The 22,652-nt window shown below is 44.6% G+C and overlaps 2 protein-coding genes across 9 annotated transcripts in view; one reads left to right on the top strand and one right to left on the bottom strand.

Moving 5' to 3' along the window:
* OTOG (otogelin) overlaps positions 1–6,922 on the bottom strand; it is a 161,147-nt gene extending 154,225 nt beyond the window's left edge. For 2 of the 5 annotated variants that reach the window (XM_039537298.1, XM_039537299.1), the window contains exons 1-3: positions 6,556–6,920; positions 6,253–6,313; positions 5,583–5,637 (exon numbers count right to left, since the gene is read on the bottom strand). In XM_039537298.1, the coding sequence (XP_039393232.1) occupies positions 5,583–5,637; positions 6,253–6,313; positions 6,556–6,622 (183 nt within the window). In that variant the 5' untranslated portion in view covers positions 6,623–6,920. Of the gene's footprint in view, positions 1–5,230; positions 5,425–5,582; positions 5,638–6,252; positions 6,314–6,555 lie in introns of those variants that run through there. The other 3 variants (XM_039537303.1, XM_039537300.1, XM_039537302.1) reach the window with 3 other exon arrangements.
* Positions 6,923–8,088: 1,166 nt separating this feature from the next.
* The window catches only part of USH1C (USH1 protein network component harmonin), a 105,569-nt gene continuing 91,005 nt past the window's right edge, over positions 8,089–22,652 (top strand). The window contains exon 1 of one of the 4 annotated variants that reach the window (XM_039538676.1): positions 8,089–8,391. Coding sequence is in view for 2 of the 4 variants with exons in the window: in XM_039538673.1 (XP_039394607.1) it covers positions 17,885–17,920 (36 nt within the window). In the remaining 2 variants the exon portion in view is untranslated. Of the gene's footprint in view, positions 8,452–17,488; positions 17,921–22,652 lie in introns of those variants that run through there. The other 3 variants (XM_039538674.1, XM_039538673.1, XM_039538672.1) reach the window with 3 other exon arrangements.

Below are 22,652 nucleotides of genomic sequence, written 5' to 3'. Positions count from 1 at the left end.
GGCGGGTCATTCAGCAGGAATTTTGGATGTGCACAGAACACAGACAGGATTGGTTCCCATGTGGTTACAGAGCTGCAGTAAAGTGGAACAATTTTCATCTTGTGTGATTGGAGGATATCTGGATGAATATTATAAGACTGTCCTCCATACATGGAGGAAAAGTTGAGGTGCCTTTATTATTCTTTTGTTCCACTCCTTCTTTCTATGGGGAATTTGCCAATGCAATATCACTGTCTTCTTTTTAAACAAACAAGCAAAAAAGGCAATGGCTGTTGAAAATAGCAATTCCAGTCCTAATAACCACTGGGAAGCATTTCTTGCTCAATTTTATCCTACTTTTTCTACAGCAAGTTACAGTGGATCAATATATTTGATTTGGGAGAAATGAAGTAACAGCTGCCCAAACTGAGCTTGAGCACTCCTGAATTTTGAGGTGTTCAAATCTGGAAGGCAGGTGCTGGGTGTGTGGGGGGGGGACTGTGGGCTCTGCAGGGGAACATGGCAGCATGTATGCAGCAGCGTGTCTGGAGCTGCGTGGAGCCAGACACGCTGGTCTGAGTGGCACGGTAAGAGGGCTAGGGGGTTGGAGAAGGAGTAGGGGATTCCGGGGGCAATCAAGGGACGGGGGGGTTGGATGGGGTGGAGGTTCAGGGGGGCAGTCAGGGGACAGGCAGCGGTTGGATAGGCATGGGAGACCCAGGGGTTTGTCAGGGGACAGGTAGGGGGTGGAGTCCTGGGGAAGTTGGGATGGTCTCAGGAGGGGGCAGTTGGGGACAAGGAGAAGGAGGCTTAGATGGGGGTGGGGTCCTGGGGGGCAGTTAGGGGCAGGGGTCCCGGGAGGGGGCAATCAGGGGACAAGGACCAGCAGCACTTAGATAGGGGGTGAGGTCCCAGGAGGGGGTGATCAGGGGACAAGGAGTGAGGGGGGAGTTGGATGGGTTGGGGTTTCTGTGGGGGGCAGTGGAGGGAGTGGATGGTGGCAGGATGGGGCTTCCCTCCCCCTGGAGTGTCCTGTTTTTTGAATGTTAAAATATGGTCTCCCTACCATTCACAGTGCAACTCTCCACTCACAGCACGCTGCTGCATGAGGTCTCCCTCCTTCCTTTCCTGTTGGTAGTGGCCAATGGAATGCTGGGAAATGTAGTTCTTTCCCTGCTCCAGGGCTGGCTCTACAGGCAGGGAGCTAACCAAGGAACTACAGCTCCCAGAGCCGCCTGTTGGTTCTCAGCTCCCATGCCGCCCCTGCAAATGGGCTGCCCCAAGCAGGTGCTTGCTTAGCTGGTGCCTAGAGCCGCCCCTGTATATGGTTAACAAGAGACTGTCTATATTAAATGGGATAGTCAGATAACATAGTAACAGATGAGGTATCAGTGCTTGCAATGTAATAAAACAAAACACCCATTTTCAGAACCACTAGTTAAAGACTATTTTCTGTAGACTTTTGTATAGGAAACAAAGTTCAAAATGACCAACCATTTTTTTTCTATTTTCTTTTGCAACCCCATTATAAATAGGGAATATTTTTATATCAGCTCTTGTAAAAAGTGTGCTTTAATGCACCCATGGTCATTAAGTTTTGTTGAAAATATACAAAAGGCATCAAACCTTGTAAAAATGTATCAAACACTACATTTCGAGGCTAGTATGAACATCAAACAAAGGTGTTCACAAAGTAGAAAATGTTCCAAATGCCAAGTCACTTCTGTCTTAATTGCGAACAATTAAGAGCAATACAGAAGGAAGGACAGTAACAGCATAAAACTATGATTGAGGCTTTAAAAAGTCCTTCAGAACTGTTAAGAGTTCCATCACCCCTCCTACTCAAAGTATCAAATTGCAACCATCAACCCAGCTTTAGTCTTATACTTAACAGAAGAGCAGAGTTTCCTATATATAAGAATTCAAGTGATTATTTTTATTTCACACAGTGCCAGTTACATTGCAGTGTACAGAATGTGCTCATCTGAAGTATAAAATCTAATTAACCATTCATTTGACATAAAGACACCTGGTATGTCATCTTAACAATTCCCAGTTTCTTTGTTCCAGTACTAACAAGAAGTAATGCTAGTTAACGTTTTTTCACATTGGCTCATCAAAAGCAGAAACTTATAAATATAAATTATCAGGAGGTAGCCGTGTTAGTCTGTATCCACAAAAACAACAAGAAGTCCGGTGGCACCTTAAAGACTAACAGATTTATTTGGGCATAAGCTTTCGTGGATAAAAAACCTCACTTCTTCAGATGCATGGAGTGAAAATTATCTGAAGTGAGGGTTTTTTACCCACGAAAGCTTATGCCCAAATAAATCTTAGTCAGTCTTTAAGGTGCCACTGGACCCCTTGTTGTTTTTATAAATATAATAATAAGTGGCCACTCCAGAGTCAGATCCAGCTACATTTACCTCTAGTAACTTTTACTCAGTCTCTGTCTTAAAAAGATTATTTTGCAATAGCATCTATTCTAAATATACATTACCACCCTAAACAGTATCATTCAATTCACTCATTTATTCCAGATCTGAAACAGCAGTTCCTACAGTTTTCTCAATTCAGTGATCTTTTACATATAAACATTGTACAATTTTAATAAAAGTAAACAGCTTTTCAATGTCTATGCATATTATACACCAGTTTACAACATGAGTAATCTTTTTGGAAACTATAGTTAAGAAGTGTTGCCAAATTTGTAAAAATTATATTATTCATGAATGTAATGAAAGAGTGACTGGGCAACAAAATGTCATTCAATATTGATGAATGCAAAGTAATGCACATTGGAAAACAATCCCACTATATATATGAAATTATGGGGTGTAAATTAGCTATTACTGCTCAAGAAAAATCTTAGCATCATCATGGATAGTTCTCTGTAAATATCTGCTCAATGTGCAGCGGCAATCAAAAAAGCTAACATGTTAGGAATCATTAGGAAAGAGATAGATAAAATAGAAAATATCAGAATGCCACTATATAAATCCATGAAATGGCCAGACCTTGAATATTGCATATAGTTCTGGTCACCCCATCTCAAAAAGTGTACATCAGGATTGGAAATGGAGAAGGGCAACAAAAATGATTATGGTTGTTTAAAAAGACTGGGTGTGCTCAATTTAGAAAAGAGATGACTAAGGCAGGATATGAGCAAGATCCATAAAATCATGAACGGTGTGGAGAAAGTGAATGAGGAAGAGAGTTATTTATCTCTTCACATAACACAAGTACCAGGGGTCACCCAATGAAATTAACAGGCAGCAGATTTAAAACAAATATAAATCAGTAATTCTTCACACAAGGCAGAGTCAACCTGTGGAACTTGTTGCTGGGGATATGTGAAGGCCAAAAGTATAGCTGGTTTCAAAAAAGAATGAGATAAGTCCACCAACGGCTACTTGCCAAGATGGTCAGGGTGTGACCCCATGCTTTGAGTGTCCCCAAACCTCTGACTGCCAGAAGCTGGAATTTGATGACAGGGGATGGATCACTTGATTAATTGCCCTGTTCTGTTCACTTCCTCTGAAGCATCTGGCAACAGCCACTGTTGGAAGTCAGGATACTGGGCTAGATGGAACATTGGTCTGGCCCAGTATGGCCATTCTTAAATATAGTTAGTTAAACCATAACAACTATGTCCACAAAAATGACCTTAAAATTTGGTTAACTTTATTATTTACAATATTTCATGCTCAAGAGCTTTAACATTCAAGTCCTTTTTACAGTTTTGTAACACACTTTTAGAAGACTCAAAAGGAGGTAGGATAACTACTGTTAATATTACACGTTAATCAGTATCCCATCTCAATAATTAAGTGCTGACTTTAGCTAACTTTTTTTAATCTACCAGATATACACAGTATTTCCCACAAAAGGTTGAGCTGAGTGATTTAGGATCAGTAGTCTAACATAGAAGGAACAAAGAGCCAGTTACTGTTCCCTGAATACCTTTTTAAAGAAAGCCTTTGACTTTATCTGTGGTCGACTTAATTACCTGGTTGTGGCTGTGTAGCATATTTTTCTCTCCACTGAACTTTTCCAGAAACAAACAGTGGAGAGAAAGAGGAGACAGAACCAGATTCCCTTCTGGGAACCTAATTAAAGGGTGCAAAATGGGATTTTCTTTCCCTAATCAAAGACAGAAAAGCATACAAAGTAATAAGGGAAATTGCATTTCAGAAGCAAGCTGAATAGGATAGTATTCTGTTGCCAAAGTAAAATACATACAAAAAATGAACATCCAAGCTGGAGAGAAGCCGTTGCCCCACACCTGCTGGGGACAGTGAGCACCGGCACCCGCAGCCTCAGAGTTCTCTGTCCCTGGCAGGCACGGGGCCGCAGCTTCTCTCCCCTGCCGGGCACTAGGCAGGGGCACATCAATGTCCCAGCGGGCGCCATGGCATTGGGGACCACTGTTATTAGGTCTTAAAGGGGAGCCAACTTATGATTGCATTATATGTGATTTCGCGTTATGGTGAGGCGCATTATTGCGAAGTTTGAGTGTGTGTGTGTGTGTGTGTGTTTTTTCAAGGCTGGAAAGCAATGATAACACTCTTCCCTATGCACTGCTCATTAATCCTTGAAATACTGCCCTGTATGAAATGTTGCTAAAGACCATCAATTCAATATGCTTAGTGGAAGAAATATAAAATGTAATCGTTTGAGCATACATTACTGATTCACTTTTCAAAAAAAAAATCTAATTTTCATCTACAGTTCCCATTAATTTGCACCTTCTAAAATCTTAGTTTGACATGGCTAGCTAGATTGTCAATGTGCTAAGGAAACACAGCAGGATTTCCCATCATTTCAGATTAGAAACACAACCAGAAATGTTTCCGAGTGGTAGCTATGTTAGTCTGTATCAGCAAAAAGAACTAGGAGTACTTGTGGCACCTTACAGACTAAGAAATTTATTTGAGCATAAGCTTTTGTGGGCAAAAACACACTTCACTGGATGCATGCAGTGGAAAATACAGTAAGAAGATGTATATACACAGAGGACATGAAAAAATGGGTGTTGCCATACCTAACTATAACGAGAGTAACCAGTTAAGGTGGGCTATTATCAGTAGGAGAAAAAAAAACGTTTGTAGTGATAATCAGGATGGCCCATTTCCAACAGTTGACAAGAAGGTGCGAGTAACAGTAGGGGGGGAAATTAGCATGGGGAGAAATAGTACTCTTAAATGCCATTTTAAGGATGTCTAACATTTAAACACATTAGTCGATGTACCTGTTCTCTTCCTGGTAGGGTTCATGCACAATTCCTCCCCCATCGACTAATCTTTCGATAAATCATAAAGGCAAAGGACCATCCACGGCTAAAGACAACCAGCGCTCATTGCAGGCCTGTGAGAGCACAACTTGTCTAACACAGTTAGCTGCCACAGGCGGACAAGAAAACGGAGTTTGTCTCCCAGCTCGGGAGAACATGATGGAATATAAACGCTGCCCAAGCTCTCAGCGGGTGGACTCCCTCCTCTGACACGTAAGTGAGTAGCTAACTGGTGGCCCGAGCTGCAGCTGTGCACTAGCACGCCCTGCATAGAAGGGCTCGCCCAGGTGAGTGGCTGCGCCTCGCCTACCTGCCTTGCCGGCGCAACGGGATCCCCTTTCCGCGGCCCTGCACGGCTGCCGTTCCTGGGGAAGAGAAGAACAAGGCTGGGTCTGTTCGGCGGAGGTAATCCGCACCTTTACTACCCAGGCGTAACCGTCACACAGCGAGTTTGCGCTTCAAACCTACACGGCTGCGGGCGGCGGCCGCTCTCAGGCGCCAAAGGCGACCCCGGGGGGGGGTCAAACCGATGTCCCTGCCACAGCGCCCGCCACCAGCTCCCGGGGGCTCCTCCAGCGCCTGAGTCCACAGGCCCGGCCCGCCTAAACCACTGCCCCCCCCCCCCCGACGGCTGCTCAGCGTGAGGAGCGCGCAGGTCAGATCACAGAGAGTCCAGGCTGTTCCCTGACCAGGGGCTCCTCTTCTAGGGGCTTTTGTGACCTCTCGCCCCCCCAACGTGCCATGCAAGACGGGGGGAGAATCCCATCTGCTCTTCAGACCAGGCTCCGGAGGTCCCTGGAGGGGCAGCAGGGAGGGATGGAACGGGGGTCCCCAAGGACCCCCCGCCCCCCAGGGTAACTGAAGCAGCTCCGGTGGGCGCAGAAGGAAAGACAGCCAGGCTAGGCGCTAATAGACCCATCGCATCACCCCCCTCCCCCGCATTGGGGATGATAACGAGCCAATCCATTGAAGCCTCTTACCTGGGAAGCAGAGGGTCCCCGCTCGGCGCGGGCTGCGCCCCGGCGCTCCATGCAGACAGGGCTGTAAGACAGTCGCCAGGGTTAGCGTGACAGCTGCTTCCCCCCGAGCTCTAGCTCGGCCCCTTCCCCCCCAGGCGCGCGGCTCCATCCTCTGTCCCCCTGCCGCGCGCGCCCGGGGGCTGCCCTGCGGCTCCTCTCCCCCACCGGAGAAAGGCAGCGGGAAGTGCGCTAACCAAGGGGTCGGGGGACGAAGCCACCCCCTCCCAGCAGAGCGCTTCCCCCCTTTCCCGAGGCGCAGCTCACCTTGGGAGATCCAGACGCAGGAGAGCCCAACATAGAGAAGCCAGTGGGGCTGGAAGCGGGGCTCCATCCGCTTGGCCTGAGCGGGAGGCCGAACTCCCCCGGAGAAGGAGGCAGGTGCTCTCCGGCGGAAAGCGAAGTAACGCCGGCCCGCCTGCTCCCTACCTGCACGCTGGGCACATCTCAGTGCGGCTGGGCGCACAGCACTGCAGAACAGAGGGAAGAGCGGGGCGGACAAGCCCTCGCTTGCTCTTCCTACGTCTGGCTTTTCTTTTTCTCCTTGTCCCTTCTCCAGCGCTCAGCCCTCTCCGCAGCACCCCACGCCTGGGGCGCCGGGACTCCTCCTCCGATTACCATAATTCGGCCGCTATCAAAGGCCCCCAATTGGTCCCACCCCCTCCTTCCCTTCGGTGACTCCCTCACAATCAAGGCAGTGCTAGTCTGCACAGTGACTCGGTAACATGGGATTCTACCTTCATCCAGTGTCAGTGACTCCAGACTACAGTGGCCTTATTTACCAGTAAAACTACCTGATTTTGTTTTCTAACTACCAGCCAGACAAACACACCGGGGGTGGGCTGAAAAATATTTTTTTTCTGGCTTGTGCATTATCAGTAATAAAGGGTCTGCCCCTGTAATTTGAGTATGGAGGAGCTCATTCTCACATCACTTCATTGGCTGTGCAGTTCTAACAGGACTAAAACATTTATTTTTGCTACCAAGGTCAGCAGATAAGATTCCAAACAATCATAGAAAAGTAGGAGTAGCTGTGAATAAAGGGTTGTGTTCAGGAAGCTTTCTATAAAGCTCACAGTTAAGAGAACTGATAACATATCAGTACATTATTCAAATACAAATATACCAGTTTCTCAGAAACATTTTTAAAAAAAGTAGAGAGAAAGACACAACAAGCATCTAGGTACTAAATGGCTACTTAAATCTGGAGCTGTTTAGCCAAATTTAAAAGGCCAGACTCAGGAAGGCATAATGGGAGGGGGAAAAGTTCCTATAAGAGGGAAACCCCATACTAAAGAAAGAGAATAAACGGTGGGAATAAATGAAGATATGGTGGGTTTTGTGTTTTATTCATCAACCTCCAATTCCTCCCCCTTTACCCTGTGGTAAATTCAGGAAAATGGTTTCTGCTGATGAATTTTCTTTCAGGTTATTCACATTCATTATCTGTTTCATGCTGAGAAATTCCTAATATCTCAAAAATACTTAGCAGTATCATAATTCTGAAATAAGAATGTAAGCCTCTGCTGCCCTTCCCCTCTGCATCCTATAAGGGCATACAGCCACACAAACGATTCACAGAAGCTAGAGCTCGTCATGGCTAAACTCAAGCACCAGACCCAGCTGCTGAGAATTTAGAAGGATCTGCCACTATCACCTTCAAGCAATTGCCACCAGCTTCCAGCAAGTATTCCTCAGGGCTTAATAGAAGGATTACTTATGCTAGCATCAGTATAAAAGTTTCATAGCTGCAAAGTTGTCATTAAACATCAAAGTGAGAGAGGTGCAAAGAGAACAGAGTATAGATAGGTCTAGGCTGATAATGACTTCCACAGCTTCTGGTAACCCTCCTCCTTTTTCATTGCAAACTCACACTCCTGAGCTCCATCTCTCTCATTGCCTCTGTGTGGAAATACTTTTCACACCCATCTTGCCCTCTCTCCTACCTCTTTCTACTTCTTACTCCTCTCTTTCCTCTATCATTCCTCCTTTTGATCACTTCTCCTTTATTCTATCCCTCTTCCATCTGCTATCCCCCCACTCCCCTTCATTCTTCAGGTTTGCATATCTTATAACAGAAGCTTTAGAGGCTGCCAGTGCCAGGTGAGAACTGTCTCAAATGAAAAGAGTCCTTTTCTGACTGCTTTAGGAAGTCTGTTAACAGTAAGTCATTAAAAAGATTTTTTTCTCCCTTTGTAATTTGTCCCTGTGGATTGTGTTTCTTGCTGCAACAAGTGTTTAATTTCTACTGAAATGATGGAATTCTTGATGAAAATATCAATCTCTAAACATTGGGGAGATTGAAAGTGAGAAAGACAGACATTAAAAGGTTTCTCCTCTTTAATTTCTACGCAATTATTTCTGAATAATCCCAAACAGGTATTTTAGGCTGTATGCAGCCTTCAGTCCAAGGCAGGACTATTCATCATCTTCTCTCACTGGCCCACAAGGTATACTGACTTTGATTGTATTGACATCAACAGGAATTATGAAAACAGATCAAAAGCAACAGGATCCAGCTGACACAGATAAAATAGATAATTCAATCCATTTTTGGGACCAACTATAAAAGTATGCAAGGTAGTTGTTTTTCACTGAAACCTTTCTATTGGTTGTAGGTTTCAGAGGGGTAGCTGTGTTAGTCTATATCAGCAAAAACAACAAGGAGTCCTTGTGGCACCTTAGAGACTAACAAATTTATTTGGGCATAAGCTTTCGTGAGCTATAACCCACTTCATCAGAAGCATGGATGTGTATGTGCTGTATATTTATACCTGCCTGCTGTATTTTCCACTCCATGCATCTGATGAAGTGGTTTATAGCCCACGAAAGCTTATGCCCAAATAAATTTGTTAGCCTCTAAGGTGCCACAAGGACTCCTTGTTGTTTTTGCATTCCACTGGTTGTAAGTAATAAGGGTTGCATTGTCTACCCTTTTCACTTTCTTAATGATCAAAAAACAACCTCTGAAACCAACAGCAAGCCCATTTAGATGTCTGTGTGTGCTATATTTGTTATTAAGCAGGAATTTCTGCCCCAAAGCTAACAAGGAAAAAGAGTTGCATCAAATTTTAATATGGTTTATATTTGAAATAATGTAACCTTCAGAACTATCACATAGCTTACCAGATCTCTAGCATGCTGTTTTAGAAGGTGGGATGTATTTGTGGACCTGTATACTCTCTGTGTGTGTGTGTGTGTGTGTGTGTGTGCTTATGCACAGAGTAACGTGACATGTCTTACCAGAACAGACCAATAGTACATCAAATCCATTATCCTGTCTCCAGTAAGTTCTATACCAGATGCTCCAGAGGAGGTATAAAATCTCCATAATACACCTAATGCTGCATTACCCACTACTACAGGGAGGAAGCTCTTTCTGACTTCAATTGACCAATTTATTACCTGAAGCATGAACAAAATAGCTATTTTATCTTTCAAACTTATATGTCTAATCCTCTTACAAAAAGATTTGCCTCCATAATATCTTACAGCTGTGGGTTCTGCAGATAAGTTATACATTATGTCTAACTGGCCTTCTGGGTACCTTTCATGTTATTTTATCTATGTAGGAGACAAGGGCAAGATAAGATCATGCATCTAGTACTTGGAAGAAGTAGCCTTTAAGTGCCCCTTGGTGTTGGGGTTGCTACAGGGAGAAGATAAGGGGTTTGTATGATGGAGTCACCTCTGCTCTAACCATGATTTCTGACATGGTGCTGAATACAGTTTTCCCCTTGTCTACACTTAAAACTAAAACATCTTCAGCTGCTCCCCTTGCTGACATGCAGTGTCAGTGCTGGGTAATTTTTTGTAGCATTGACAAGGCTTTGAGGGCATTAGCACAGTCTAATAACATACAGAAGGAAGTAGATTTGGCTAGCATTGATCTACCAATAGGCAATTTGGCATTATCAGCTGGAAGGACTTAAGACAATTTCTAAAGGAGTTGAGTAAAGGCATTGCCCACAGAATGAATTTGACTGATTCTCATTCATTCCAGCTTGTGTACGGTGGTATTTGTTTTATCACATCTATATTTTTATGCAAACTGCTATTCTGTCTACAGGAAGAAGCAAGTAGGCTATAAGTTTTGTTCTCTTTGCATTTACATGTGTCAATCAGGAGTAGCTCTGTTATAGGGTTACCATATGTCCGTATTTTCCCAGACATGCCTGGCTTTTTAGTCCTTAAATCACTGTCTGGGAGGAATTTTTAAATATCTAAAAATGTCTGGGAAAATACGGACATATGGTAACCTAACTCTGTTAAAGTTATTGGAGTTACCCTGTTGTTGTACCAGTGCAAGTGAGAAGAGAATAAACCCTAAATCTGGGTTTCTCAAACTTTATTGCACCATGACCCCCTTCTGACAACAAAAATTACTACATGACCCCAAGAGTGGGGACCAAAGCCTGAGCCTACTTGAGCCCTGCTGCACTGGGGCCAAAGCCTAAGCCCAAGGGCTTCATCTCTGGGTGGGTGGGCCTGTAACCTAAGCCCCACCGCCCAGGGCTGAAGCAGAAGCCCAAACCCCGAGCAGTGGGGCTCAGGGCTTCAGCTTCAGCGCTGGGCAGTGGGGCTTGGGCTTTGGTCCTGGGCCCAGCCAGTCTAACGCCAGCCCTGGAAACCCCCTTAAAATGGGGTGGCAACCCACACTTTGAGAACCGCTCCTCTAAATGATACTAGCAAGGGAAATTACCCAAGACAAGATCAGCCTGAGAGGACTGAAGCAGATTTGGGTTAGGACACACTGGCCTGATTCTGATCCCCATTAGGTAATGGAGCTATGCTAATTTGGGGGGGGGGCAAGGGAGAGACTGGTGCAAGCAATATTGAAATCAGGCCTTGTGGTCTCAGATATACAGTGTTTAAAAATACTATCATAATTATTTCACTTTTAATTGACTATTACTTTGTGGACTGTGTCACATTTGAATGAGATTGAATTAAAATATATTGCATATCTATTTCTGCATTCTGCAATGAAAATGTCTGGCATGAAAGTTTTTGTACTGAAATACCATATTAATCACTTCTCTACTTAGAAGGTACTTGCCAGTGTGTTGCAATGCATGCTATCAGTTTACTTGGGAGTAGCTTTTCAAAAGTATTTAGGCACCCAAAGATGCACAGTGGCACCTAGTGGGATGTATAAAGGTGCCTAAGCTGGTTAAGCATCTAATTCCCACTAAAATCATTTATCTGGCACAATCCCATGTTAATACCCTGGTCCTGCATACATGAGTAGTTTCACTGAAGGCACTGGGCCTACTCATGTGACTAAAGTTAAGTATGAGAGAGACAAGGTGGGTGAGTTAAAACCTTTTATTGAACCAGCTTCTGTTGGTGGAAGGTACAAATTTTGAGCTACATTGAGCCTTTCTTCATGTTTGGAGAAGTAAGCAGAGTGCCTGAGCTAAATACAAGTTGGGATAGATTGTTAAGGAGAAGGGACAAGACATATTGGAAGCAGTCACTTCAAATGAAGCAAGCAGTTGGGATCTCTGTATAGCTCAAAAACTTGTACCTTCCACCCGGTTCCTCCAGAGAAGTTGGTCCAATAAAGGATCTTACTCACCTCTCTTACTTTCTAAGACTAATGAAGATACAACCTGCAATAAAGTTAAGGATGTGCATTTGTTTGTTTGTTTCACCCCAGGTTTTGGCAGGGAGTATTCTCTAGTGCTTACAGACCCTTCAACTCCTGTGCTTCCCAATCCCAATCTTCCTCTCACTTTGCCTGCCAGACTCCCTCTCCAGGATCCTCATCCAACTTCAGCCTTACCCCAAACTCTTCACCCCAGTCTCCTAGGTTTCTTAACCCAGGCTCCCCTGCACCTCCACCTCCAACTTCTTGTCTTATCTCAGCCCTCTAGGGCTTCCAGTCCTAGTCTCCCCTGCCTAGCTCCTTGTCTGGTCTCAGTAGCTCCCAATCTGGTCTCTGTTTACCCCCACCCCTGGCTCTTCCACCCAGCCCCACCCACTCATGAAATCCCTGTCCCAGTCTCTCCACTCCAAGTTCTGTCTCATCTACTCCCTCCACCAGGTCCACTTCTTGTCCCTTCTGCATTCAATTCAGGCAGCTTTCTTCTCCACATTGGCTGGATGCCAGCAGGGCACAAGACAGATGTGGTACTGGGAATAGGACTGAGAGCAGCCTATCAGCTCCCACTAGCTGAGAAAAGTAATTGCAGGGAAGTTCTTCTCAGCACCTACTGCTGTGAGATGGTGCATGCTCAGTACAAGGAGAATCTTCACAGGATTTAACCATCAAACTTCCAAAGCCTCTAATGAGCGTGTGAGAATTGAGGTTTTCAAAAGCTTATAACTTGCCCTAATTTGGATGACTTTTCATGGGAACAGTACAAGGTGCAACCTTTCTTGCTCAGTGTAAAGTCCTTGCTCCAAAGCATGGAGGTGCTGGAGCATTTCAAACAGTTGTAAGGATTTTTTTTAACTTGGACTAAACAGCATACTTTCCACTAATCTCATTTTTTGAAACAGCTGAATTGTTTTATCTGAAACTTAAAAAATCAGCTTGAGGCACTGAAAATTACAGCATCAATTGTCCAAGTTTGGTAAATTTATAAGCAACTGAAAACACGGTCTTATAGTGGAAAATGTAAGGCAACTTTGACGATAAGCAGTGCCACCAGTTCCATCTATAATATAAACTGCATCAAATATGTTGTCAACTATTTGTGTGCATTTACTCTTCATTCAGCTGTGTGTTGGCTTTCATTCCGGTCAGGCTCTTGTCTATGTTTCAGGAAAATACTATGTGTCTTTACTAGAGATCTGTGGATATACTGAATCTGTCCTTCTTGTCCTCTTAAATATAATTAGTAAGAGTCCTAGATCCACATCCTCTGCAGTACCTGTGTTTTGCTGGTGTGGTGAGGCAGAAGAGAGGGAGCCAGTTACAGGTTTTATTCCAGTCAGGTTTGAACTCAGACAACTTTTAACATCTCCAGTAAATTATCTGCCAGCTACATACACACACTGAATACAGAGGAGATGGTGCAGGAGCCAACTCTGTGAGATGTGGTCAGTTTCCAACTCTATTTGTCCTTCCAGAATAATGCAAAGATAGTGCAGTGGGGACCAGAATTTTGACCCTAGTCTTCCCTTGATCTGCAATTTATTCCTGTTAGATAAACACCGCAACATGGGAAACCCTCGCACTGAACCGTCCAGCATGGCGCAGCCTCATTCACACAGGCAGTAATACCTCTGAGGCGAGGCGTACTGCTGAGGCTGAAAGAAAGCGTGAGCTGCGCAAGTCCAGAGCTGCCCGCACATCATCGACAGTGCCATCAAATGTCTGTCCGACGTGTGACAGTACGTTCTACGCCCGAATTGGACTGATCAGTCATCTTCGGACACACAGAGTCCAGTCATTGAACAAATGAGTTGTTGAGGTCTTCATCGACAATGATGGACGAACATCATCATCATTCCTGTTAGTACAGTATACATTATAATTGCACAATTTATATGCATACAACACATTTCATAATGTATAAGTATACAGTTTGTTTTTAACAAAATGTATTTTGGAGACCATCTAAGATGGGCTTTTATTTATTTGCACTGCTGTCATGCCCCATTCAGAATCCCACATCACCACCCCTGCTGTCCTGGTGGCTAACATATTTATAATAATGTAACTTCCCTGTAACATTGTTTTATAGAAATGCATATTATTAGGTCCTATTTATTAAATAAATGAATGTGTATTGCTGGAAAAGCATAAAAACTGGGTTTTTTTAAGTGGGACCAGGTTGAAAGCAAAGGCTGCAGAGGTGAGGCTGCTATCATATCTGCCTCAATTCTTCCCATTGTATTTAGGAATTGCATCTGGGGCCTGATCCAAAGCCTGCTGAAATCAATGGAGAACTTGCTATTGACTTCAATGAGCCTCAAATTGGGCTCCTGACCAGGGACCCAATCTTGCTTTTCTTTTCAGAAGCTCTAGGCCCCAGTCCTATACACATTTAAGCATGTATATAACTTTACTCACATGAATAACCACTGTTTTCGGTGGGACTGCTCATCTGAATAAGGATTGCTCTCATAATTAAGATCAGGCCCATGTCAACTGCAGGTACTAGGTACTAAAGGAGGGACTGAAAAATAGCAAACATATCTAAATTCCCTTATTTTGGCAGACTTGTTTTTATAGTTTGTCATAACTTTGCATCTGATTTGTATTGAGAGGATGCAAGAAAAGTCATTCAAATTACACCACAGTGTTTATGACTTGCTCTTTTCAGTTGAAAAGTTATTTTATGGCCCAAAATATTTTGCATTTATAAATAATATTGCTTGATGTCACCAGTGCTTTACAAACTGCCAACCAGATTGTGCAAGGTGCTGATCCTCTTCACTCTGGTGTGGTCAAAGAGCAGCATACCAAGAACGCCATGATGTAAAACTCAAATGGGAAATTGCCAAAGGTTTTAGTTCAATAAACTCTCACTTGATTCTTCATGCCCTCAGCCTCACCCAAGAGAATTATCAGTGTTGCCAACTCTAGTCATTTTTATCACTAGTCTGTCAATCTTTGTTGGTTTTATTAAAGCCTCGGCCCCAGGAAAGATGGGCTTATGAGACACTCTCAACATCCATTAAAAAAAAATCTTTATTCTTGTGGCAGTACTGACAACCCCAAGCATTCAGAAATCATGAATCAATGCAGCTTTAAGAAACAAACAAAAAACAACTTTGGGTTCTCTTTTCTTTGCCTCCTGGTGCTGGAGCGTTGGAGCTTCAGGTATTTAAGTTTTTCTTTATAAGTACAAAGGCTAAAAACTTCTTGTTTTTTATGAAAGCTGAAATGTCTTGACTATTCACCTAGAAAAAAAAGAAAAAATACAAGAAAACATGAACAAAATGAGAGTGCCAAGCTGTCAAGGATGCAGACAAATGCATGAAAACCTGGCTGGAAACACTAAAAAAGAAAGCAGGGCATTATGGCATGTGTGTGTGTGGGTAAGTGGGCACAATTTTTTTTTTAATGGCTGCTGCCTGCTGGGACTCAGAGTGCCAGCAAATATCCTGCCTCAGCCTGGCCAGCTCTCTCCTCTGCCCTCTCCTCCCCCCCTCGGGGGGCAGGAGCATAGAGCGTAATGCGGGGTGTGGGCAAAGGCCCAAGCCTCCCCACGGCGCGCGCCGCAAGTCGGTCCGTCCCTGCTGGGCTGTGATGCCCCAAGCAGCAAGCAAGCCCCCCCTCCTCCTCTGGAGCCCTGCCGCCATGCGCGCAGCGCTCTGAGGGGTGGGGCTGTCTGCTCCCGTGGGGCAGCATGTCTGGCTCTGCTTGGAGCCTCATGGTAAGGGGTCCAGGGCTGGGGGGTTGGATAAGGTGTGGGGGCAGTCAGGGGACAGGGAGCAGGGTGGATTGGATGGGGGTGGGATCCCAGGCGGGGTCGTTAGGGGCGAGAGGTCTCTGGAGGGGGCAGTCAGGGAGAGGGGGTTGGAGGGAGCATGGGAGTCCCGGGGTCTGTCAGGGGGCAGGGGTGGATAGGGGTCAGGGCAGTCAGGACAGGGAGCAAGGAGGGTCCTGGGGGCAGTTAGGGTGGGGTCTCTGGAGGGTGGTCAGGGGACAAGGAGCTGGGGGTTGGATGAGTCGGGAGTTCTGGGAGTCCTGTCAGGAGGCAGGGGTGTGGAGAGGGGTTGGGGCAGGCAGGGAGCAGGGGGGGTTGTATGGGTCAGGAGTTCTGGGTCCTTTTAAGGGGCGGGGAGTGGTTGGATAGGCATGGGAGTCCCGGGGGTCTGTCTGGGGGCAGGGGTGTGGATAAGGGTCGGGGCAGTCAGGGGACAGGTAGGGGGTAGAGTTCTAGGGGGGCAGTCAGGGGACAAGGGAGCAGGGAGGCTTAGATAGGGGGTGCAGTCCTGGGGGGCAGTTAAGAGCAGGGGTCCCAGGAGGGGGTAGTCAGGGGACAAGGAGCAGAGGGGTTGGGAGTTCTGAGGGGGACAGTCACCCAGCCCTCTGCCCTGAGCCTTGATGCCCCCCCCACACACACACCCAGCCCTCTGCCCTGACACCCCCCACACACACACACCCAAGCCCTCTGCTTGACTCCTTCACCCTCCCTCCATGACCCCAGCCCTGACTCTGGCACCTCCACACATCCCCAGCACCCACTCTGCCCTGACACCTGCACCCCCCTCAAATGCTCGCAGCCCTCCGCCCTGACTCTTGCACCCCCCACATTCCCAGCCCCCTCACACTCCATGCACCCTCCACATCCCCACCCCCACTCTGAGCACCAAACAGGAGCTCCTGCACCCCCCCACACATTCCCACCTGCACCCCTCACACCAAATGGGAGATGCCCAAGTAAGTGCCCCACACTCAAACCTCCTGCCCCAACCCTGAGCCCCCTCCCTCATTCTAGCTCCTGGCCAGACCCTTCACCCCCAGCCCTGTGCTCAGTGCACTCCCACCCTGAGCTCAGTGCAGAGAGAGGAAGAGAATGGGCCAGAACCAGGGAGAAGGTAGGTACCCATTGTATGTGGGCAGGGCCAGGACCCCCGACCGGCAGCGGGCTGAGCGGGTCCGGCAGCCGGGATCCCGGCTGGCAGGAGCCGGCGGATGGAACCCCTGAGCAGCAGTGGGCTGAGGTCCCAGCCACCAGCCCTGCACAGCCTGCTGTTGGTCTGGGGTTCTGGCTGCTGGACCCTTGCCAGCTGGAGTCCTGGCCACAGGCCCTGCTCAGCTCGCTGCCGCCTGCCAGCCTAAGTGAACAGAACCCCAGACCGGCAGCGGGCTGAGCGGGCTGGTGGCATAAGATCAACATTTTAAATTTAATTTTAAATGAAGCTTCTTAAACATTTTGAAAACCTTGTTTATTTTACAATGCAAAACTAGTTTAGTTATATAATATGTAGACATAGAGAGACACCTTCTAAAAAATGTTAAAATGTATGAGCCGCACGTGAAAACTTAAATTAGAGTGAATAAATGAAGACTTGGCACACCACTTCTGAAAGGTTGCCCACCCCTGCCCTAAAGGTTCAAATCTCCACACCCCTTTCCCACCAGCCCCCCCCCCCCAAACCCTTTCAAAATGTATTTGTTTAAAAGAAAACTCATGATTTGTAAGTCAATATCACGGTTTTAGGAGCCCGGTTCGTGTTTTGTTAAATGATTGGTGCTGACCATAGGGCAGTGACCAATTTGCAACAAGCAGCTGCAAGGGAGCAAGCAGAGTCGGTGACTCCCCTAGCCTGGGAAAAGGAAAAGAGAGTTACAGAAATGGGTGAGGAGGGGAGCTGAGCTGGGTTCAGCAGCTATGTGTTTGTCAGGGCTCTCTCTGCTCCTTGAGTGTCAGTGGTTACCTGCAGGAGGCGAGCCGGGAGGAACTGGCGGTGGAGAGGGGACTGAAAGTGCTGAGCACCCTGCTGAGCTGCAGGTGCCCTATCGCCGCACTCAGCCCTTCCAGCAGAGCCGCGCCGCTCCCTCTAGCGCACGGCCTGGGCTCTGCACCCCTCGCCTGTCTGCCGGGGACCAGGAGGAGCCGCAGGAGCAGCTGCCCGTGAGCAGGAAACAAGCCCGAGGAAAGCTGCCGGCTCGGGGCCCCCCATTGTCATGGAGCGGAAGGTAGCCAGGGAGTTCAGGCACAAGGTAAGAGAGCAGCGCGCTGCAGCCCCGCTCTGCCCTTTGCAATCGGTAACTTTCTCACCACGCTGCCCGGCTCGGTGGCTGCCGCTCGCTGGGAGAGGCGAGGGGACATTTTGCTGGGACTATGGACTCTTGGTATCAATTAACCCGGATCCTGGGGAAGGGGGTGAACGTGAAGTGCCTGTAGCAGAACAAAGCTTTTCTCCCTGAGCCGTGGGGAGGAAAACCTCTCCCGGGAGGACTGGGACTTCACTCCCGGGTAGGGCTTCTAGTTCAAGGCACAGAAAGTTGATGGCTTGATTGAAACGTACCGGACAAGTTGTCTGGCTCCATCTTCTAGCTCTTGAATTTGACCTGAATTACAAGGCTCACAAACCGGGGTGGTGTAAAACAAACAGGAACTCTACCGTTAATTTGATAAATGTCACAGAAAAAAACACACAGCATACTCCCTCAAAAGAAGAGGAGACTTTTAAAGTTGATTTTAAAACTCTTCAGAAAAAATAAGTGTCTCTTGGAAGAAGTGAGACTTGGCAGTTGGCAGGGCTGCGTTTATTAAACAAAAGCTATTTTGTTTCTTCCATCTGAGTCAAATCAAATCAATACTAGCCAGTTCACAATGGAGAAAGTAAACCCAGACCCGAAAGCTCAAGGCCAAATAATCACCATTTGCAGTAACCAGCATTAATTGCCAATGATGAAGAGGAATTCTGTTTGGTCTTTACTTTTATGTGTCCAGTCCACCATGCACAATCATGTGCAAATATTCTTTATGTATCTAGCAACCCAATTTGCATGACATGTAAGGTTGTAATCTGCCCACACAAATGTTCATTCAGTGAGGCCCAAACGTCTGTTTCTGAGAAATTGAGTCTTGCATCAGAGCTCAGCCTTAAGCAACTGCTTAAAATATCTTTCAAGTTTCCAATGCAGTCCAACCTTTAAAGAGCTTCTCTGTCAGGCATCTGATTTTTGCAGTTCCCCTCTGTGGCTTTTTAAGAGAGGATACATGTATTTTATGTATTAAATATAAAATTGTAATAAAAGCTTTCATAAATAAATTGGCTAGACTGAGGTAGCCGGACCCAGAAGAAGCACCTACAAGGAAACAAATTAAGGCTCTGGATATGTTTTGATATTAAAATATCCAAATGATTACAAATGTCTAATAAAATGTCTGCCTTGCTAACCATCACTGTCTCTAACTCTGGGTTGGGCTGGGCAACAGATCTGATAGGCCTGTGTCTCTGAGGCAATAATTATGGTCTTGGACGTTGGACCTATTCCTTTTCATGTTGGCAATAATTTATAAATCAACCTGGGTCCAGTTCTGCTAACAGATATTCATGCAAGAAATCTTTACTCTCAACAGACTTCCATGAAAGTAACTAGGATGAATGTGAGAGTAACGACTACCCACCTAAATAAAGAGTTTCAGGATAAGGCCTCTTGCTTAAACTGTTAAACTGCATGGTTTTAGTGATGCAGTAATATTAATTTTAGTCTGTTTTGCATCCATAACTTCAAATATTTATCCTTTTGAGTTAGAACAGTAAAATATGCCCTTACACAGGTTCTTTGTCTCCTATCAATTAAATTACATTTGTATTTCATTTTGTAATGTTAATCAGTTCTTCCTTTCTACCAAGCAGAAGCTCTAAGTATAAATTATATCTTAACATTGCCTAGTGCTTCAGTCTCCTCTAACTCTTCTCAAAGGCCAGGGAAAACAAATGGACCCTGCAGTATGCCTTGAAAGTTTAATTATACTGTATTTCAGTTGCATTACAGTTTTTGAGATCACATACCTCTGATATTTTTCATAATCTTTTTTCTATAGAATAAATAAATCTTGGCTGAATATCAGATTACTATGCACATATAATTAAATTATGTTGTGAGTGATAAATTTTATTAATATTGTAAATTAAAAGCAAAAAAAGTCATGGATTTAAATAGAGTGAAAACAATCCATAAGGAAATGATTTACTGTGGTATCCTAGGATTCAAAATTATACAACTGTAGTAAGTATTCCCTGAAATAATGAGTGTATGGTATCTCCGTATTAACAGACCCTATTTTGTGACTCTGTCAATAATGTTTTATTTCTTAATGAAAGTGTCTGCATTTAGTTTTCAAAGCATTCTCTGTAACTGCAGAAAGATAATATAAACTCTAAGACGTGATCCTGTGGCATTTGAACCCTTCAAGTAATAGTTTATATATATCCTTATGCAAAGGACAGTTCTAATTAACTTATGTTAAACAACCAGGCCACAGATGTTCATTGTACCAAGACTTCTTAGAATTTATTTGTTTTCCAGTTTGTCAGAATTTAGAAAGGGCAGAAAATGTCACTGTTCATTACTGGTTTGTTTGCATCCCTTCTAGGTTTAATGGTGCATTTACTGAAGTTCATTTAGGAAAAAGACAAATTTTCATATGCCATGGCATGTTCATACTTTCATAAAGTATCTTTTTGTTTCTGCATCACTCTACTAATAATGCATTTGATTTTTAAACCTGTAATGCCTGCACTGATAGTAACAGGAATTGCTAGAATGAATTATTCCAATGGTCAAAAATCCTGTCTCTGACAGTGGCCAGTACTAGATGCTTCTGAGGAAAGAAACTCCAGTTATGGAACAACTTGCTCCTAGGGGAAGTTTTTTCCTGGTGCCTGCCAGAGGTTGGCCTACTCCCTGAAATACAAGGGTTTACATTCCTTTTGTTTTTTAGCATCTAATGTAACTGTGGATGTTCTCTTTATCCATGTAAGCGTCCGATACTCTTTAATCCTACAGGGTTTTGGCCTCAGTGATATCTTGTGGTAGCAAGTTCCACTGATTAATTATGCAATGTGACAACACCGTTTTCTTTTATCAGTTTTAAATTTGCTTCCTTTTAATTTCATGGAATTCTTTCTTGTTTTTTGTACAGTATTTTAAGGGTGTAAATTGAAGTACTCAGCTGATCTTCTCTGTAATAGTCATTATTCTCTATAACTCTGTCCTAAATCTCTGACTTGGACTCCTAAGTAAGTTAACCAATTCCAATCTGTCCAATCTCTTTTCATATGGAAGTTTTTCCATGCCTCGGGTTTCGTCATCTGTCTCTGAATGCCTTCTATATCTGCGATATCCTTTTGAGATAGGGTAAGCATATAAATACATTGATTTATACAATGACATTATAACATTTTCAGTATTTTCCTTATGCATCCTGACATGTTGTTTGGTTGGGTTTGTTGGCTGCACTTGTTTTCACTGAGCTAATTCTTATATCAATAAATACTATAGGTTGAGTAAGCCTGACATCCTACCAGGGCCAGCTCTAGGTTTTTTGCCACCCATTGCTCTGAGAGTTCAACTGTCCAAGCAAAAAAAAAAAAAAGAGGGGGTGGTGGGCGGAACTCCGCCCAATGAAAAACCTCCTCTCGTGGATTGGCAACTGGCTAAAAGATAGGAAACAAAGGGTAAGAATAAATAGTGAGTTTTCAGAGTGAAGATAGGTAAATAGTGGTGTCCTCCATGGGTCTGTACTGGGACCAGTTCTATTCAAATATTCATAAATCATCTGGAAAAGGGGGTATAACGTGCGGGCAAAATTTGCAGATGATGATACAAAACAACTCAGTATAGTTAAGTCCCAGGCAAACTGTGAAGAGCTACAAAAGGATCTCTCAAAACTGGGTGACTGGGCAACAAAATGGCAGAGGAAATTTAATGTCGATAAATGCAAAGTAATGCACATTGGAAAGCATAATCCCAACTATACATATAAAGTGATGGGGTCTAAATTAGCTGTTACCACTCAAGAAAGAGATCTTGGAGTCATTGGGGATAGTTCATTGAAAACATCCACTCAGTGTGCAGTGGCAGTCAAAAAAGCAAACAGAATATTGGGAATAATTAAGAAAGGGATAGATAATAAGACAGTATATATCATATTGCCTCTATAAATCCATGGTACACACACATCTTGAATACTGCATGCAGATGTGGTCACCCCATCTCAAAAAGATGTATTGGAATTGAAAAAGGTTCAGAAAAGGGCAACAAAAATGATTAGGGATATGGAACAGTTTCCATATGAGGAGAGATTAATAAAATTGGGACTTTTCATCTTGGAAAAGAGACAACTAAGGGGGGGTATGATAGAGATCTATAATATCATGACTGGTGTGGGGAAAGTAAATAACTAAGTGTTATTTATTCCTTCTCACAACACAAAAACTAGGAATCCCCAAATGAAATTAATAAGCAGCAGGTTTAAAACAAACAAAAAGAAGTATTTCTTCACACAACGAACAGTCAACCTGTAGAACTCTTTGCCAGAGGATGTTGTGAAGGCCAAGTCCATAACAGGGTTCAAAAAAGAACTAGATAAATTCATGGAGGATAGGTCCATCAATGGCTATTAGCCAGGATGGGCTGGGATGGTGTCCCTGGCCTCTGTTTGCCACAAGCTGGGAATGGGCGACAGGGGATGGATCACTTGATGAGTACCTGTTCTGTTCATTCCCTCTGGGGCACCTAGCATTGACTGCTGTCGGAGGACAGGATACTGGACTAGATGGAGCTTTGGTCTGACCCAGTATGGCCGTTCTTATGTTCTTAAAAGCAAGGAAATGTCAATTTATGGGACATCTCTTCACCATGACCTAACACCCACACAATACATTTTCCACTTATAGTGTTCACATCTTTTACCTCCAACAGATAAGGAAACATA

This window comes from Mauremys reevesii, linkage group 4 (assembly GCF_016161935.1).
Source record: "Mauremys reevesii isolate NIE-2019 linkage group 4, ASM1616193v1, whole genome shotgun sequence".
In the NCBI taxonomy this organism is placed as follows: Eukaryota; Metazoa; Chordata; order Testudines; family Geoemydidae; genus Mauremys; species Mauremys reevesii.
Note: the sequence above shows the minus strand (reverse complement) of the source record. Positions and strands in the feature narration are given on the sequence as shown.